The sequence below is a fragment of the Pundamilia nyererei genome, unplaced genomic scaffold (genome assembly GCF_000239375.1).
Source record: "Pundamilia nyererei isolate P.nyererei 1_Seehausen unplaced genomic scaffold, PunNye1.0 scaffold00008, whole genome shotgun sequence".
NCBI classification, from domain to species: Eukaryota; Metazoa; Chordata; class Actinopteri; order Cichliformes; family Cichlidae; genus Pundamilia; species Pundamilia nyererei.
The window spans coordinates 4,585,037-4,603,708 of record NW_005187409.1 but is presented as its reverse complement, the minus strand read 5'-3'; the positions used below and the strand labels follow the sequence as shown (position 1 = coordinate 4,603,708).

General features: G+C 40.3%; 2 protein-coding genes and 3 non-coding genes across 9 annotated transcripts in view; 1 reads left to right on the top strand and 4 right to left on the bottom strand.

Annotated features, from left to right (window-relative positions):
• Nucleotides 1-10,506, bottom strand: part of macrod1 (mono-ADP ribosylhydrolase 1) — a 142,406-nt gene extending 131,900 nt beyond the window's left edge. The window contains exons 1-3 of one of the 3 annotated variants that reach the window (XR_311452.2): nt 9,871-10,506; nt 8,441-8,539; nt 7,109-7,216 (exon numbers count right to left, since the gene is read on the bottom strand). Coding sequence is in view for 2 of the 3 variants with exons in the window: in XM_005723074.2 (XP_005723131.1) it covers nt 7,109-7,216; nt 8,441-8,539; nt 9,871-10,291 (628 nt within the window). In the remaining variant the exon portion in view is untranslated. The remainder of the gene's footprint in view (nt 1-7,108; nt 7,217-8,440; nt 8,540-9,870) is intronic. The other 2 variants (XM_005723074.2, XM_005723073.2) reach the window with 2 other exon arrangements.
• Nucleotides 937-18,672, top strand: part of fermt3b (FERM domain containing kindlin 3b) — a 26,923-nt gene continuing 9,187 nt past the window's right edge. The window contains exons 1-4 of one of the 3 annotated variants that reach the window (XM_013908081.1): nt 937-983; nt 12,764-12,888; nt 16,134-16,367; nt 18,393-18,509. In XM_013908081.1, coding sequence (XP_013763535.1) covers nt 12,765-12,888; nt 16,134-16,367; nt 18,393-18,509 — 475 coding nt within the window. In that variant the 5' untranslated portion in view covers nt 937-983; nt 12,764. Of the gene's footprint in view, nt 984-11,307; nt 11,512-12,763; nt 12,889-16,133; nt 16,368-18,392; nt 18,510-18,672 lie in introns of those variants that run through there. The other 2 variants (XM_005723075.2, XM_013908076.1) reach the window with 2 other exon arrangements.
• trnaw-cca (transfer RNA tryptophan (anticodon CCA)) lies at nt 14,509-14,580 on the bottom strand. The gene has a single exon. It is a non-coding gene; the product is annotated as a tRNA-Trp (tRNA).
• Nucleotides 15,172-15,243, bottom strand: trnaw-cca (transfer RNA tryptophan (anticodon CCA)). Its single transcript has one exon. It is a non-coding gene; the product is annotated as a tRNA-Trp (tRNA).
• trnaw-cca (transfer RNA tryptophan (anticodon CCA)) lies at nt 17,297-17,368 on the bottom strand. The gene has a single exon. It is a non-coding gene; the product is annotated as a tRNA-Trp (tRNA).

The following is an 18,672-nucleotide window of genomic DNA, read 5'->3' as shown; positions in this document are numbered from 1 at the left end:
AATAGCCATTTACAGTGTTTGTGTCTGCTCACTCGAGCTCTATAGTCTACATCATGAGCAGGAACCAGATCTTATATTACAAAGTTTTTGCAGTGCCGCCAAGCAGAGCAAGCCTTTAAATATGGATCATCTTCACTAACAACAACAACAACAACATCAGAAAAAAAGAGCTGTGGCTGCAAGAAACAATTATATTCATTGTTTATTAATGAAGTGATTATTTTCTCAATTAACAGAACAAGCATTTAATCATTTAAGACCAGGGTTCTCAAAGTGGGGCCTGCAGGCCGAGAGCAGAAACATTTTATTCAGGCCGTGAGAGCAACACTGAAAGAATGCACTGTGGTACTTTTCATTAATCCACGGTTCATGTTAAACTGTAATATAGCCCGCACAGATTGAGACCAAGGGAGCATTTATCTTCAGTTTCAACTCTTTAGTCCCGCTAAACCTCCCCGAGTCTGATAAATGCAGCTGGTGTTAAAAAAAATAAAAGAACAGCCATCCCCATTAATATGTCTGTGAAGGTTCTCAGTCATCCAGGTCATCGAGCTTGCAAAGAAAAGCGTCTGGACTTCTTTAAGTTGCTTGAAGACGTTTCACCTCTCATCCGAGAAGCTTCTTCAGTTCTAAGGTCAAATGGTGGAGAGTTCCAGATTTAAACCTAGTGGGAGTTTCCCCCCACAGAGGGACAAAAGGACCCCTGATGATCCTCTAATCGCCTGAGCCAAGGTGTGAAACTGGGTGCGGGTCCCAATCAGCCAGGGTTTCGGGTGAGCTCATTGTGAAACCTGGCCCCACCTTATCATGCGAATTCCTGAGGTCAGATGGCCCAGGATGTGAGTGGGCGTTAAGGCGTCTGGGGAGGGAACTCAAAAATGCCTTTGTACTAAATGTACAAGCCTAGAGCAGAGGTGTCAAACATAAGGCCCAGGGGCCAGAATCGGCTCGGTGCAGACTCCAACTGGACAACTCTGGAAAATGTGAGTGAACAGATTTTGGACTTTTAACTGAATTTTTTCAGCTTTCACTCCTAAAACACATCTCAATTGGGCATTTACACTACACGAAAGTAATTAAGGATTAGATTATGAATTAAATGACAGAAAAGTTCTTGTTTTTCATGTCCTACTTGAGAAAGGTATTTTTTTAACAATGTGTACACAGCATTTTCTGTGACTTAGTAAAAGCCTTCTGTTTTATAATTAGAGGACATTATGGGAAATGAGCCACCAGAACTATTTCGTAATTTTACACATTTATCTCTTAAAATTCAAGCCCAAAGAGTCACGCTGACAGATTTCTTTCATTTACTACAGGAGCATGTTTTCCCAGGGATTAAATATGTAGTTAAACTTGACTTCAGGTCTAAGTGGGCTGTATATGGCCTGTAATGTGAAATGAGTTTGACATCCCTGGACTGGTGGAACACTGTTTGGCAGAGACATGTGAAAAAATAATTTCAAAAGCTTCTTCTGTTCAGTTTGTATGAGCAACAAAAATAAGCAAGCATTAATGAATGTCAGTTTTTTTGAAAAGAAAAAAGGAAAAACACAGATAAATAACACATATGCGGAAAGACAAACACATTTGAAAGGGCTTGGGGAAGCTTTTCAAACTATTTTAAAGACCTAACAGAAAGTCGGCCTGAATAGTTGTTTTTCGAGAGCCATGCAGTTTTTGTTTGCTGCATTTTTTGTACTGGATGGAGGCGTATTTTTGGTCTTAATTTGAACATTTTGTTTGCTTTTCCTGCCCTTTTATTTCCTTCTAGAGAAGAAATTTTTGAGGAGATTGACTGTTACGTGTTAAATGGTCTATTAAAAAATAAATAGATTTTTTTTTTTTTTTTAAACTAGTCACTTTTTTTCCCTATTCAGCACTCAGACTGAGTCATTCTTGAGAACCTAGAGTTTAGGCTACAAGAAAAAAGCAAAGAGTAAAAAACTACTTATCATCTCATCACTGTTGCATCTTTTTACAAGCCATAGCAAGACCCTTAATTTCCTTGTTTTTTACCAAACAAACAGACCAGTAGCTGTAGACGGCTGAAAACTGACTATTAAATGTGACAAAGAAAATCAGAATTTAGATCAGCACTTAATTCTGTTGATTGAGTAATTACCAGGAAAGATGCCATTGGGAGAAAAATCTGCATAATGCCTGAATATTTTTAAACCTGAAATCAATTCATTAATCCTCAATCATTTTGAAAACCAACGCTTCAGTGGGCTTTTGAGCAAAAAGGCCTCGTGCTTTTTCCACCTTCTCCAGTGTGACGATTTGTCCTATATTCATGTAAATATGTACCTAAACAAAGATGCATCTCTTCTGTGAAACAGAATGCTGAAACTGTACTCACTCAAGCTGATTTGACTTTGAGCTGAGTCTCCTTCTGACCTTTGAATCGACTGCACACCTAAACCTTTATTATTATTCCCGAGGAGTTAAGCTTCAGGCTTTGATCAGCATCTCAAGTTAACGCTATGAATATCTCTATTTTCCCTGACGGTCTACAATTACTCATGAAAGGCTTTTAATCTCCCAGCTTTTCTCAAGAAATGTTTGTTCATCAATCCGATCACACTTTTTATTTCAAAAAGCTGATGTTGCGCTGACGGTAACGTGACGGTTTGGGGTGGAAATCCTAGGTGACCTGAAGAGTTGGTGCCTTTCACCTGTCTAATGCCTGACCTTTTGTCTCTCACAACACCACCCCTGCTCCTTTATCCATCCATCCATCTCCTTTTCTAGGTTTCTTATCCAGGGGGATGTTACAAGTCCAGCCTACACATACAGACTCTCTCTTCTTCCCTCTTGTCGGTCACCTGGGGGCCGAGAAAACTATTGGCTCTAATCTTGTATCTCTCAGCTTTAGCCACAGTGGGTGGGTTAGCAGAGCCAACCAACAGCTTTATCTCTGACCAGCAGAGGAAAACCTGGGAGACCCTATCTCATCCACCCACACAGGCACACACATGCACATGACAGGATACCTGCTCACATATCAAACCACTCATAGACAAATCACATCAAACACGTACACACAGTTAGAGCTGGGTTCATGTGTGCTCCTGGCAAAAGCAGGGGAACACATGCAGACTTACATATATGTAGTCTTAACAGCACATCGAAATAAGGGTGTAAAGGTGTAACACACACACACACACACACAAAGACTCCTGGCAAGCAAAAATTGTGACGAAGACAAGTGGTTCAGCTGCGAAGACTGAGATAGGACCGGAATATTCTTTATCTCTTGACGGTGCACGGCTTAATTTTAGGGACAGTTTTTTATAGTCTAGCCTGAAAGATTTATCAGCTGACTCTGCTGCTGCATTTACTTTAACGCACCGAATTAGCTCCGCGGGAAAAAAAAAAAATTAAAGGACATCACACAAAAATACTGAGAGAACTTATCGGTTCAGTTTTTAAATCTTTTTCAATTAGATTTTATTCTGCGCAGTGAAGACGGTGGGCCAGAATAAATGGCATTTAATGTCAAACATAATAAACTCTACGGGGGCTAAAAGTAAGTGTAGAAATGGAAATGAAGAATAAAACTTTTGCAGGGCAAAAATGCAGTTCAGTAGAGCTCAACAAATTTGCATTTAATCAATTTGAAAAAAGGTTTTAATGCAAAGTTAGTTGCTGCGTAGCAGCACACACACACTCCAAGAACGCATCACTCCAACGACATTTCATTGTGCAATCCATCTTAATCAGCTAGCCCATCAGAGACAATATATCCTCCCCTCCATCTCCCTACCCTTCTCCGGACGGAGTGATTGAGGGGTGTAAAGAGGAGGATGTTTCTGCCCACGTCTCCTCCCCCAGTATGCCCCCCACCACCACCCGGACGGCTCTTAAGTGCTTGTGGGTTTTTATGTTTGTAGTGTTTTATAGGAGTGGGCAGAAGCCAGGAGCAGTAAAAGTGTGGAAAGAAGGAGGGAGGGAGGAATAGGAGGAGGGGGGAAGGAGGAGTTGAGGGTTACTGTAAATCCAATCTTTATTGAGAGAGACACAAACGACAACCAGCGCCCACCCTGCAACGCCCTGTTTACCTGATCAACGAGTGCTGATTGAGGAAAGGAGAGAAGGAAGGGAGGGAATGAAACAAGATAAGGGAGCACGTGAAGTTCAAACCTGTTAATTTATCCGTCCCTATGCATTCGTGTACACGAGTGTCTCTCTTCATGCATATATATGTGTGCATGTGTTTGAGTGTCTAATCAATTGCTAACCACCAGCCAGGCCTGGAGGCCCCCACCCTCCCAACCTACCTACCAGCCTGCCAGTATAGCGTATAATTGGCCACAGTTGGCTTCAATTGAATGTTTGCTGCCTTAGGGGCCAAATGATGCTTCAAGGCCTTTCAAAGCAGCCACAGAAAATCCACAACACTCCCCTCCACATGTCAAAAACCGCACGCTCTGGTCAGAGCTTTGCTGCAACAACAGAAAGTTTACAATTTCAAAAATGAGCCTAATTAACTTGCTCGATGTTTCCTTTTATTTTAATGTCATATTTCTTTAAGTGCAACTGGCATCACTCAAAGCCTCTTAGTCAATCAGTTAGTCACTGGGAGAAAAGGTCACCAGCTTAGTCAACAAAATGACCACGGAGACAGTCAGCTGGGCAGCCAATCAGTCAGGCAGAAAGGATGATCGGACTCTGCCGCCCAAAGCTCCTTTGAGGGTACCCTGTACCTGCTTGTTGCCATGGCAATGCAGTCTGAGATTTAAATACTAGCCTGTGTCCTCTCCCTGTGTCTCTTTCATCTTCTTCTTTTCACTCCTCCAGACTCCCCTCTTGCTTTTTGTCACTCAGTGTGACTCTCTCACGCTCCATCTCTCAGTCATGTTTCCTCTGGCATTGCTGAGGTTTTTCTTCGTCACCTTGCCTCGTCCTCTCCGCTAAATGACACTTTACTAGCTGTTTCTTCTTGTTAATTCTGTGCTACTTTGCATCCCACGACTCTGTAAAAGCTCTTGTAAAATACAAAGTCGCCTCTCCAGAAACACAGAGACGGTACTTACTGTATACACACATAATTACTGAAACATTTGTAGACAGATGCATGTATAATTACTTGCAAGCACACACAAACAGAAGCAGTCACACTGAACTATGAGAGTCAACGATCAAAATATTCACTGGATGCTGGCACAGCGCGCACCTGCTGACAGTCAGCTGCCAGTGAAAATCTATCATTTTCTGCTAAAGCCTCATCATCAAGCATCATTTAGGCATGCTGGCCTGCCTCACTCTCCCCCGATGCATCACCAGTGCCAAGACACCGATTAAATTTCCCCCACATGCCCAAACAGCCTTGTGGGAAAAAGAAAGTCTCGAATGGATCAAGTGGCTTCTGGCTCCATCTAATGGTCACTACTATCTAAAACCTGAGAACAACAAGTGATGAGAGGACACGAGATCAAAAAATGTTTTAAGAGTTTGATATACATTCACTGGACCCTTTATTAGGTACACCTGGCTAGTACTGAATTGGACCCCCTTTTGTCTTCAGAACTGTGTTAATTCCTCATGGCATAGATTTATCAAGGTGCTGGAAGCATTCATCAGAGGTGCTCAGTTGGCACTAATGGACCCAACATTGGACAAAAAAAAATATCCTCCACACCATTATACCGCCACCAGCAGCCTGAACTGAACTACAACACAGACAAGATCCATGGTTTCCTATCGTCTGCACCAAATTCTGAACGTACCGTCCGAATGTCAGAGCATAAATGGAGACTTATCGGACAAGGCAACAGTTTCCAAATTTTTATTATCCTATTTTAGTGAGCCTGTATGAACCATACCCTCAGTTTCAGTTCTGAGCTGACAGGAATGGCGGGAATGGGGTACTCTCATGGTCCAAACTTCAGTTTTAACTTCTCGACCATGCCTAAATGCATTGGATTTCTGTTATATGTGTCGGCTGATTAGATATAGCTTAAATATTATTTATAATTCAATATTTGCAAGTAGTTTTGGAATTAAGACATTTGTCTCTTCTGTTCCAGAGCTAGTCCGTTTTTAAATAATTTAATATTAAATAGAATTTTAAAAAACAAATTTAGCAAATGGCTTAAAAATCATTTGGTTAACAGCATTACCGTTATCAGAGTGGTTTTTAAGTTTTGTTTTGCACTTATTGTCTGTCTTTAGTTTTATATTTTTATTTATTCAGCCTCTTGTTCCAGTAACTCAGACATTTCAGACTCTCCCAGCTCTTCATCGTACTATTGCTGAACATTTACCCAAAGCAAAACTGATCTGACGCAGCAGATAAACATCAGCCACTGCCATGGGTAAATGTCAACCTTTTTGCTCATAGGCCAACTGCAGCCAGCAAGGCCATTTCCGATGTCCAGCAGATGCATGCGTGCATATCAACAGTTGGAGTTGAAAATAATCACTTTCTGCAGTGCACAGATATTAAAAGATACAGTGTTCTTAAACCAAACAGCTGGGGGATCCTACATAAACAAACAAAACATATGGGGTACCACGATGAATTTCACATATATCAAAGCAGTCTGTCCATAATTCTTCCAGCATGGAGACTTCAGATGAATGCTAGCTCTGCTTTTGTGTTTCTTTGTCTACTTTTAAAGTTTCCAGGGAGCGACTCAGCAAATCTTCTGATTCTCAGCCGTTCTGTTGTTCTTTTATTCTTTTGTACTCCACTTTAAAGAAAACTTCACAGTAGGATTCTTAACCATATAAAGCCCTGTAGCTGTATCTCCCACACACTGAGAAAACATAATACCCATAATCACAGCGCGAACCTCCCTCACAGGTGTTCCTTGCTAAATGTATGCACATCAATGCACAAACGGATTGGAGGCGGCACTCAGTTTGGCACCAAGCTTTTAAAAACATAATCCTTTCTCATGTTTCCCTCTGACTGACTCTTCTTCACATTATTCTTTTCCAGAGGTTTCATCTGTACACCACTGCGAGCCATTATTTTTAGTCAAATAACAGCAAAATAAAATTGAGCTTCATCAATTTATTTTTTTATTACATTTGATTTTGACCTGTGTGAAAATAGACAACTTCACAAAGGTTTAAACATAGACACACACACACATACCTGCATTGACTATAGCGTCTATCTCAAGCTTGGTGATGTCGCCGTTATAAAGGGAAATCTTCTGGTCCAATTTTTCATTCCTCTTGTAGTCAGTTGGCTGCGAACCACCTGATGATGAGAGACACAAACAGCCTCAGGACCAGGTTTGCTTACCTGATAAATCAGCACAGGGGATACATCTGTAGTTCAACGCATACAAAAAGCATCATGTCCTAAACAATTCTTGGAAAAGGCTGCCACCATTTATAGAAGATCACAAGATGTGTATGTAATGAAATGATTTGCCAGGAAGGCACTCAATCCTTAAGCGACTGTCAGAACTCTCACACTCCCTGCCAAGCATCTACAGTATGAGATACAGATTCATACAAGAGGGATCTGTCATTTCATTGTTCAAGGCCTTTATATAGCAAAGTGAATCTAAAGCAAACACATTGAAGCACTAAAAACTATTAGTTTCCACAACCTTCATCAAAGCAAGTGTAGTGATCTGCAGTGACCCTTCAAATGTATGACCTCCATCCATCCATCCATCCATGGAGATATCAAACAGAGATGCTCCAAGGCCTTCTCCTGTCAGGACATGCATCAAATACCTCACCTAGAAGGTGATCAGGAGGCATCCTAGGGCAGATGCCCAAACCATCAAACAATCTGACTTAGCTGTATTCAGTGTGAAACCCAGCCACCCTTCAGAGGAAGGTCACGGACAAGCTAATACTCTGCAATCTCACTCTCCCTCACTTGTGAGCAACATCCTGAGATATTTAAACTCCTCCACTTGAGACAGCAACTCATCCCTGACCTGGAGTGAACACTCCACCCTTTCCCGGCTGAGGATCATGACCTCAGACTTCAAAATGCTGAGAGTCATTCTTGCTGCACACCACTCTAGTGCATATTGGAAATCACCACCTTAATTCATCATTCTAAATATACCTCTATAATGTTAAATAATACAATATTGTGCACTGAAAGCTCTGCAGCTAATTCAAAACAAAATAGTTTTTCATTTCTAAAAACTTGACTCCGCCTGACAGCGTTTGAGCACACTGCCTATCATTGTCTCTTAAAAACCAGAGATGTGTGGGGCAGCATTTTTTTTCACTCAGAAGAAAATATATTGATGTTTATAATCAGACTGCATTTTTTAGCAGCTGAATCTTATGCCTACCTTTATGGAGCAGCTACATATGGGGTCTGTCCAGTATTAAAATAATTGTTAATGATCTGAAACCTTGGAAATCTGAGACTCTTGGAAAACCCTACCACTACTATCACTCAACTCTTTGTGAACAGAATGGTAACTGTGACTGATGCTGAGGGTCTGACCTGCAGTGGGAGTCCACACTGAGATCTCATCCAGTGGCTTGTAGTCAGTTGTCCAGTAGTACTGACGCCTGTCCTCCACGCTCAGAGACAGCAGGTAGTCTGAGAGAAAAGTAAGATAAAGAGAAAAGGCAGTAAGTCATCTGAAACATATAACATCAAATGTATTTGTCATTTGCACTTTGAGCAGATATCAATGAGTTTCTGACTGAATATTTGATCACTCTTCTTGGCAGATTTTGAGAAAAACATTTCTCCAGAAGGCTTTTGGCCTGTCCATGTAGGCAGTAGCAAATTTGGTCAGCACCCTCTAAGTCCATGACAATGTAAAATTCAGTCATGCTGGTGTTCCAGCAATTTCCAGTTCATGACATGCTTGAGTCTTTGTGACTCCTGGTTGTACCAAACCAATCTCCTCTCATCTGAGAGTGACAGTTTGGATCTTCTTCCAGACTTTGCAAAGGAGGTGACACATCCAGAAAACTTATTCTTGCATATAGTCGTTTGACTATGGAATCTGGAGTTGTTGAGAAATGGCTCCATTAAGCTTTGGCCTCAACCCAACTGAAAACTTTTAGATAATGCTTCAATTCCAGCTCTATGACTGGAAACAATTGAATTTAAATGAACTCCAGTTAAGTGAACTGCCGAGAAGAGATGTCAGATATCTGGCTAGAATTATGCCAGATGCTTGTTGATGGCTACCAAAAGCATCTGTTGGAGTACAACTTGCTAACAGACATTTAACCAAATATCAATGGGGCTGTATGTGTCCATTTAAGCCTGTATGTATACTTTTCACCCTGTGTAGATTAAAGAGAACCAAAAATCATTTCAAATGTGTGCATCCTATTCTTTAATTTATTTTTTAAGTCATTAAAGATGTATGCTGTACAATCATTTCATTCAGGAAAAACAACAGTTAAAACTTTTTTTTTTAAATTAATACAATTTAAAGCCCAAAATTACCATGACATTCATGCCTATGATGAGTGTATGTAAACTTCAGACCACAACCTTATGAAGGAAACTAAATAGTGCATGAAATTTTTCACAAGCTTACAACTTCAGGCAGCAGTAAGTCAGTTTCAGTCCATAATTTATAATTTTATAACGTTACTGTATTTTAATCATGTATTATTTAATTTACCAGTTAATTAAAAAATATATGTGTGTGTTACATATTTATTAAGTTTAATTTATTAATTCGATTTTTTTATATACAGTATAATGTGTATGAAATACATGTGTACGAAATACATGTGTACTTTGATCTGTTACCACTAATTGCTTTATCGGTACTGTTGATCCCTGTGACAACAGCTGGACAGGTTCTGGTGGTCACGTGACCGCACACACGCGTCAAAGGCCCTGCAGGTTAAGCGTTGTCAACTTAAATTTTAATCTTCGCCTCTGTCACTGAACTCTCTCACCCTTGGTTTTCTTCCAGTCTTCCTTATCAGAGTCGAGGTTAATTTTGAGGGCCATGGCGGTGAAAGCTCCGGTGTGGAGAGACTGGACCAGCACGGCTGTGCTCACTCCAAAGGCGGTACCGAGGGCAAACTTGCCCAGCCAGCCTCTGTTCACCTGGGGTAAGGAGGAATGGGTGCCTCGGCTGGACCGCCAAAGTGGTGTTGTCGTTGAGAACTTGTCAGTTCGGCGGACAGCGTTAATATGGCTGCGGGGAGCACTTGTTGCTGGCCTCCTTCCCAGCTGGGGGCTTCCAGGAGTTAAAATATGTTTGAACTTGACACCGACACTCTGAGTGTCAGCACTGACACGGGACAGAGGGCCGCCGGTGTAGTACGGGAGAGCCCCGATACGGGAAACTCGAGCTGATACTTGCAGTGCCATGTCTGAGAAAACTAACGGGTCGTGCTGCTACGGCTTTCCAGTTTGCAGTGTCGGCCACACGTCGTTGTTTCGTTTTCGTTATCAACACACCTCACGAACACTCATGTGCCATTTTTGTTTGGGAAGTTAAGATGGGACCGTACCATTTATGAGGGGAGCCTGCTAATTGCCGCCAAATAAGTACCTGTAAAAATGTGAGTTGTAATGTGGTTTTCAGTGGTGTCATTAAACAAGTTATGCTGTGACATGTGAAATAAGTAGACTACACAGCTGAGGGTGTTTCTATTTACAAGTTCCCACCCAGCGAAAACCCCGACCCGAGTAGCAGAGTCGAAACCGTCAACCACAAGAGCGCGCCGCCTTCATGACTGTCGGAAACATTGATGTTACATGATAAGAACACGCTAGCCTCCTACAGCCCACAGAATAATGAATACGAATATGTATCTTAACAAGACGTTTCCAGAAAGTAGTCGTTTTGGATGCGGTAGCAGGACAACACAAATTAAAGCATCAACCCTACGCAGTAATCTTGACTTAAAATCGACACTTTCGCCGATTCTTCAAAAGCCATCTAGCCCTGAAAGCAACATTAACTGTACGCTCGTACAGAAGAATATGTCCGTATTTGGTCTCCCTCTAGCGGATTCAAAAAAACAAAAGACAGTCTGTAGTCACAGCAAGCCTATCATTTTATAAAGGTGTCTTCCCCATATTAAAAACAATGAACTCCTTATTATCTTTGTGGATGTTAGATAGGAGAAATGAATTTTGGTTTTAAATGCGCCAATTTTTATTAGTTGTCGAGCATAAAAATGAAATTGTTTTGGTTTGTGTCTGATATGTCAATAAAAGGTGAAAGTGCTGCTACTAAAGTATAGAACTCATAACTCACACCCTAAAGTTACATTTTTGCTGATTACTCAACACACAAAAATAACATATTTATGCACACCCAAATTGCCATATATGTGTCACTCCCACAGTCTGTCAGTGAAAAATGTTTGAGCCTTTTCACATTTCCGCCTGTCGGAAACTGACAGAGAAAAAAAAAAAGGAACAAGCAGCAGTGACACAAGTAGCAGAGACCACAACCCAAGAGAGACAAAACTGGTAAACCTTCTCGGAGAAAACCTGGTAAACTTCTTCAGAGATCTTGACAGAGGCACAGGGGGTCCCCAGTTTCCATTTTTCAAAACCTTGGACGCGGGAAACTGACGGTATTGTCCTTTAAAGTGTGTGTGTGTGTGTGTGTGTGTGTGAGACAGCATGAGGACAGAGAGCGAGTTTAGGACAGGGCGTGTGTGTATGCGCATGTTTACGAAGCTTCTCTGTTATACACACATCTGAGGTCATGTATTTACTTTCACCACTTCATGAAATGAAATGTAAAATGATGAAGTGGTCACACAGATGGAAAATTATGATTAGACTCATACAGATGTGGAAAGTGTAGGCCTAAGTAGAGGTGCAGGGGGTGTGAAACTTTTATTTATGCATTGTTTTGTCTCTATCTGCTCTTATTTCAGTTCTTAATTAAGTTCAGACACATTTCAGTCCATAAATCCAATATCTTCAAGGTGGGCTTCTACTTTTCATACATATGCAGGAGGACACTGTCTTAACGGGGGATGAACTTCTCACTTTGGGTGGGTCAGAAAGCGGAAGTGTGCATCCATGGTGATAGTTTAAGTCAGAAACAGGAAGCGCTCATCAAAGTGGACATCCCATCCATTATACGTGTGTGTCTGTGTCATGTTGCGCAGTATTATGTGGGTTAAAGTTGGTTTTCTCTGATAGGCCGAAGAGTGATTGGCAGGTCAAATATCCTCCCTTTGTCTCATTCAATATTTTAAATGCCCTGAAAAGCAGAAGGAGGTGTTATATGACCAAAGCTATCCGATTTCTTTTTAAAAATTTTTTTAATTGTTATAAAATAACTCACTCAACTTGTCATCACACTTTTACCCTCTTGAAAAATAATTAATGCATATATTCATAATTCATAATTCAGATATGAACTTATCTCTCATAAAGTACTTTGTAATATTCTTGCATGTTTTTATCTCCTTTTAGAGAGTTTTAAATGTCTTGCAAAAACGTAGATGTATTTCAAACGAGCATCGTTGCTCACTCTCACCCTAACACTCCCTCTGAAACATCTGAACAGTTTTTCATGTCAGTCTCATGGAGCTGACTTTTCACAGTTTGATCAATGTGGCGAAGAAACAAAGGAAAGTTAATTACACGTCTTCTTCCATTGTCTTTGTCATCGTTGTCACATATGTAACAACAAGGACAAATAAAAAGAAACACAAGGCATTTGTCACCCATAATCCATCACATAAAAGATGGAGGAGGGCGATAAAGCTGTTTACTCTCTCCGTGTTTGTCTGTTTATCTGTCACTGTGCTCTGTCAGGCTTGTCTCCTGCATTTCTTTCTCACTATCCCACGCTCTCTTTTTTTCCAGTATGGCGGCGTGGGACCTGTCAGTCACGGTGGAGGACCTGGGGCTCGATGCCCCACCCGTCACCATCAGCGTGGCCTCCGACCTTCACATCGGAGGGGTTATCCTCAAGTTGGTGGAAAAGACACGTGGGTAGCTCTGTCTTCCTCTCTTTGTCTTCCTCTCAGTCACACTTCAGACTAAAATTAGTGTCGTAATTTACATATTCACACAAGAGTTCACATACAGTTAACAAAATTACAAATGCATAGTTAAGGCAAGAAAACTGAATGAATTATTCAGCACACAGTGTGTCACAAGTCCTCTGAACTGCTCTTATAATTTTTTTTTCTTTTGCCACCTGCTACATGTTTTCAATTTTAGTTTGTTCACTTCTTCCGCCACTGCTTTCAGCAAGAAACACAACATCAGTCTAAACATATGTTTCATCAAGTAGTTTGTCAATGTGAGACCAATTAGGTTGGACGGATCATGCAGACACCAGTAAGATCTAACCAAAACAGCTCAATCACATGAGGCTGTTTTAGTTTCAGAGAGGATGAATGTAAATGACCTAGGAGCAAACATTGAAGAAGTGAGGAAACAAAGCTATAAATAAAGCTCGGGCAAATTGATCACTTGTTAATTGCGAGCAGGTCTATGCATGCATTCACTCAAAATCAGTCACGCATTATTTAAACATGTTTTGTACACATGTTATAAAGCATTGCTAGTGTGATGTGCGCCGCTGTTTTCACACAATATATTTCAGTCTTTTTTATTTAAGGTTGTATTTGATCTGTTACGCTCATTACTAGCTTTAGATTTCTGTTATTCAAAATATTTCTTATGCATTTTCTACTGGGCCTTGATGCCACCCTTAAGTCAATACACCATCTAAGAAATTTATAAAATCCATAACTTCTTTCTCTCTTACCTTAAGTGAACTTTCATCTTATTGGTTGCCATTTGCAAAAAGACAGTTTGAACAGAAAGAAACTGTTTGGTTTTTTTTCTTTTTAATTTTTTTGTGCTCACAGCCTATGTTGCATACCTGACATGAACTTTTGTGCATATCTGTTCTCAAAGATATGCACGCTTGGTTAATTAGTGATTCTAAATCAGTCTTAAGTGTGAACGTCTCGCTGTGTTAGCCCTGCAAAAGACTACACAGCCCTTTGACAGCAGAGACAGACTCCACCCCAGACAAACCCTGCACTGGACAAACAGTAAATTGATTGCAATCATTGGACTGACCAATGTTCAGAACAATGGGAAAAGTTGGGAAGGTCCTTGCTGCCATTTGTGAACAGCTGTAGATTCCAAGGATGTTCCCAGATGCGTTATTCAGATGTGTCACCACTTGTCCAATGTCTAAAAAAAGATCCAAGCTGTCGCTGAGTGTATGTGAACTTCTGACTACAGAAAATAAGGAAAAGCAATAAGGAAAATGTTCAAATCACATCAGGATCAATGCAGAGTGGGTAACAGTGTTGTGCTGCATCTCTCACAATCCAAGATCCATAAGGTCCTGCTGATTTAACTCTGTAGTGAACATATTCCAGTTAATAAAGAGGCTGCACTTTCCTATGACGTGTTTCAGGAACATTAGTGTAAATAATGTGTGGAAAAAACGAAAAACTAGCAGACAAATATGAGCCATGTGGGAACATACTGAAAACAATCTGGCTATTGCCTAGCATTGTTTGGTAGTGGTCACGTAAGAGCAGTGTAAAGTATCGTGTAAGGAGCAGAAATAAGTAAAGAAATGACCCTGACGTGATTTGAACACGCAACCTTCTGATCTGGAGTCAGACGCGCTACCGTTGCGCCACAGCGTCTCACAGGTGGTCATTTTCTCAGGTCAATGAGTCAATGCAAGGTGTCAGTCAGAAAATTACAACTGATATTTTTTTATTGTTATAACGTCATTTACTCAACTTTCATCAAACTTTTACCCTCTTGAAAAATGAGTAATGCATATATTCATCATTTTTATGCACTAGTGGGTAGTAGATATGAAATCGTCCCTCATAAAGTACTTTTTGATATTCTGTTAAGTGTTATTATCTCCTTTCAGAGATTTTGAAATGTCTTGAAAAAATGTTGATGTATTTCCAATGAACATCGTTGCTCACTCTCACCCTCTGAAACATCTAAACCGTTTTTCATGTCAGTCTCTTAAATGTTAAACCTTAAACATTTAAAGCTTATTTTAAACAGGAAGAAACGTTCAGCAGAACCTGGATGAATTACGAGAATAGATCCTCTGTTAACAGATTGCTGGTTTTAGATACAAATGTAATACTGAGGTATCCCAAAAAGTAGCGTTTTCAGTGGAAAAAAGGTTTGGTGACTTCTTCAGTCTCGAGACTGAAGTGAGTCATCTGAGCATGCATCGAGACTTCTCAGAGGGTAAGAGACTAAAGAAATGACCCTGACGTGATTTGAACACGCAACCTTCTGATCTGGAGTCAGACGCGCTACCGTTGCGCCACAGAGTCTGCGCAGTGTGTGCACCAACTATGGTTACACACCGTTTCCTGTCTTAATGGAAAAAACAAACAAAAAACTAGTTAATTATTAGGTCACAAATGCGGTGAGCTGGGGTTAGCTTTAAACAAAGAAATTATGTTATATAATGTGTCATAGCAGTGTTGCTCAAAGCATAGAAAACAATTTTTAATGATCAAATGTCACTAATTAAATATTAAAAATTAAACGAATTTGTGATATTTAATTAGCAATTGCAAACATAAGCACTGTTGCTACCATACAATACACTAACTACGCTAACTCCCCCGAATCCTAAAATACTTCACACACGTAAAATGTGTAACGTACTAATAACAATTTTTTTTAACTAAAAAAAACCACGACGCTATGGTTTGTAAGTTGTGAAGGTGAAAACACTACTTGGCAACAGTGGGAACAAAAAACTCCTTTTTAACGGGAAGAAAACTCCAGCAGAACTAGAGAGGGAGCCATTGGCGGTACGAGCAAAGGAACGAGAGCAGAGTGAGAGATAGGACATGACATGTGACATACATATCTAGTAAAGTGGCCAACAGCAGTAATAATAATGTAATACTGTATTCTTTTTATTAGTAATATAATGTAAATGAGGAGGCAGACCAGGTATCGAATAGGTGAAAACCAAAGTTTTGTGGGGGAGATCAGGTAATACCAAATCACTTTATGGCTTTTGTTAAAACTAACCATACAAAAAGTCAATTAAAAATCCATTATTTTTCAGGTAAAATGCCATTTAAAATATCCGACGATCATCGTAGTAATAAGTAAATTAGAATATTTTTAAAGTAAAGATGACCAGATTCAGTTTCTTGAATAGTTGAACTCTTTTTACTCTGACTTTTGTTTCTGTCCTCTGCAGAGATCAAACAGGACTGGTCAGATCATGCGCTGTGGTGGGAGCAGAAGCAGCGGTGGCTGCTGCGGACAGCCTGGACTCTGGAGAAATATGGTATCCACGCTGATGCCAAGCTAGTCTTCATGCCCCAGCACAAGCCCCTAAGACTGGGTCTGCCCAACGGCATTACACTGAGGCTCCGGGTCTGCTTCTCCAATCCCGTCTTCCAGACAGTGATGGGCATCTGCAGAATGCTTAGTAAGATTTTCTTTCTTTCATTTCTCTCTTTTGTCTAGTTCTCTGTTTGCTAGCAACATCTACACATCTAAGTTCTTTTTCTCATCTCTCCTTCTCAGTCCCATTGCAGATTCTAAGTACTCAAGCTGTAATATAGCTGTTCACAATAATTTAATCAGTGAAATGTGTCAAAGTGTCTCATTAATACATCGCAGGGTGACTGCAACTATTGCCAGAGAGGGCCTTCCCCATCTGCTTTGTGCTTTCATTTTGTCTAATTCTGGCACTTCTTGGTCTCGATTCCTCACCAGAAATCCCCGGGAGGGGCCAGCAGACTGGAAAGGTTTTTTAAAGCAGCACGGAAGGGGGAAAATAATGACATCTGTCTATAGAAATGTCACACACATGTTCAAAGATAAGGCTTGGTATCATGAAGTAAGCAGTTCCTTTTTAACTATATTTGCTCCTAGAGCTCACTTGTACTGGCAGAAAAGACACATCCATGTTGAGGACATTCTCTTGACTATAAACTTTTATTTTTTATTTCTAATTTTAAATCCCGCATTGCTTCCTGCCTTTGTTGTGACATTGCTTCATATGTTGTTTGTATGGATCAATATCAAGAGGTGTATGTGAGGATTTGTAGGGAGTATGTATGCTCCAAAATTCCACTTTGCTGCAGTTGCACACCACTGCATATAAAGGCACCTAGTTGGCATCTAATAGACAATAAAATTAGTTTTTAAAGTAATATAAAGACAACAGATGTTTGATATAAGGAAGAGGAAAATGACTAGACCTAGGAAAAGAGGAATGCATTTTCCTGAGATGAGATAAATAAAAGCAGCTCTGCCGTGGCACTAAATGTTCAACAAAAAGGAAATTTTGAATACCAAATTATAATTTTGGTATGCACTCTTACACTTCACTGATTTAAGCAGTAAATAAATTGACCCTGACGTGATTTGAACACGCAGCCTTCTGATCTGGAGTCAGACGCGCTACCGTTGCGCCACAGAGTCGCACAGGTGGCCATTTTCTCAGGTCAGACTCAATACAAAGTGTCAGTGTAATAACACTGGAAAACTTTTGGGGTGGGGTAGAATACTAAAGTAAAGTTTGTTTATAGTATATGTGCCATTTTTGGTACTTATGAAAATCTCCTTTTATGTCAAATTACCTGCTGTACTACAAACACATCACACACAGGCAAATATTAATAAGAACCTGGTTTTAATTTATTAAAATGCCCTAGTTTTAATGTCTTTCTTAGTTAGAGGATAGGAGTGAGATTCTCAGAACCATGAGCCTAAGTGACTCAGACAGACAACTATCTGATCAGGAGTCAGACACACTTCTATTGCACCACAGAGTCATGTTACAGCCGTTTGACCAGAGTTGTCAGTTTAACAGATTCTCATCTCTTGCCAATCCTTATCAGGACAACAGTGCATGTCCTGCGCAATCAGAGCCTTTCACAGTGCAAGGTTTCAATCCAACGATACTGACAAGTTGGAGGTGGGGGAACGTCAGTGGCAAAATGACAGCATTGACATTAACAGTGTCTTACTATTATATGTACTAATTCTGGTATTATATCCGCCTGTGAACAATTCTCCAGTAAGATGAAGATATCTGCTTATTGTAAGGTAAAGATCCAACAATAATACAGAGAATACACGAAAAATCAAGAATCAAAACGAACAAGGACTTGGTGACAGTGGGAAGGAAAATTACTTTTAAACAGGAAGAAAGCTCCAGCAGAACCTAGATCAGTTATGAGTGAAGATTGTCAGTTAACAGATTGCTGTTAAGTGAGGATACAAATGTAGCATCTAGCTTTGTTAGAGGGAAAGCTATTAAAGGACGTGACTTGAACACGCAGCCTTCTGATCTGGAGTCAGACGCGCTACCGTTGCGCCACAGAGTCTATGCTTTGGGTATTGCTTTAACAATCAGCTTAATACAAGAAGTAAACACACCCCTGAATAACTTATCACCTTTACAGCACTGTTACTGTACATATTATTTATTTATTTTTAATAGACATTCGTCACCCTGAGGAACTCTCCCTCCTTCGACCCATAGAGGAGAAGAAAAAGAAGAAAGACAAAAATTTGGCACCAGAGATCTACGACCTGACCGAGGTGCCCCTTTCCTCGGGTACACGCATCACATTTTATTCACACTGCAGGCATAACATAGTAAAAATTAAATTAAATCATTTCCCATGTAATGTAAAAGGCCTGAAAAACATTTTAAACATTGTGTGCTGTCATTTTAATTAAAACTATGCAGGTCAACCTTATTATTTCCACTCCTTTTG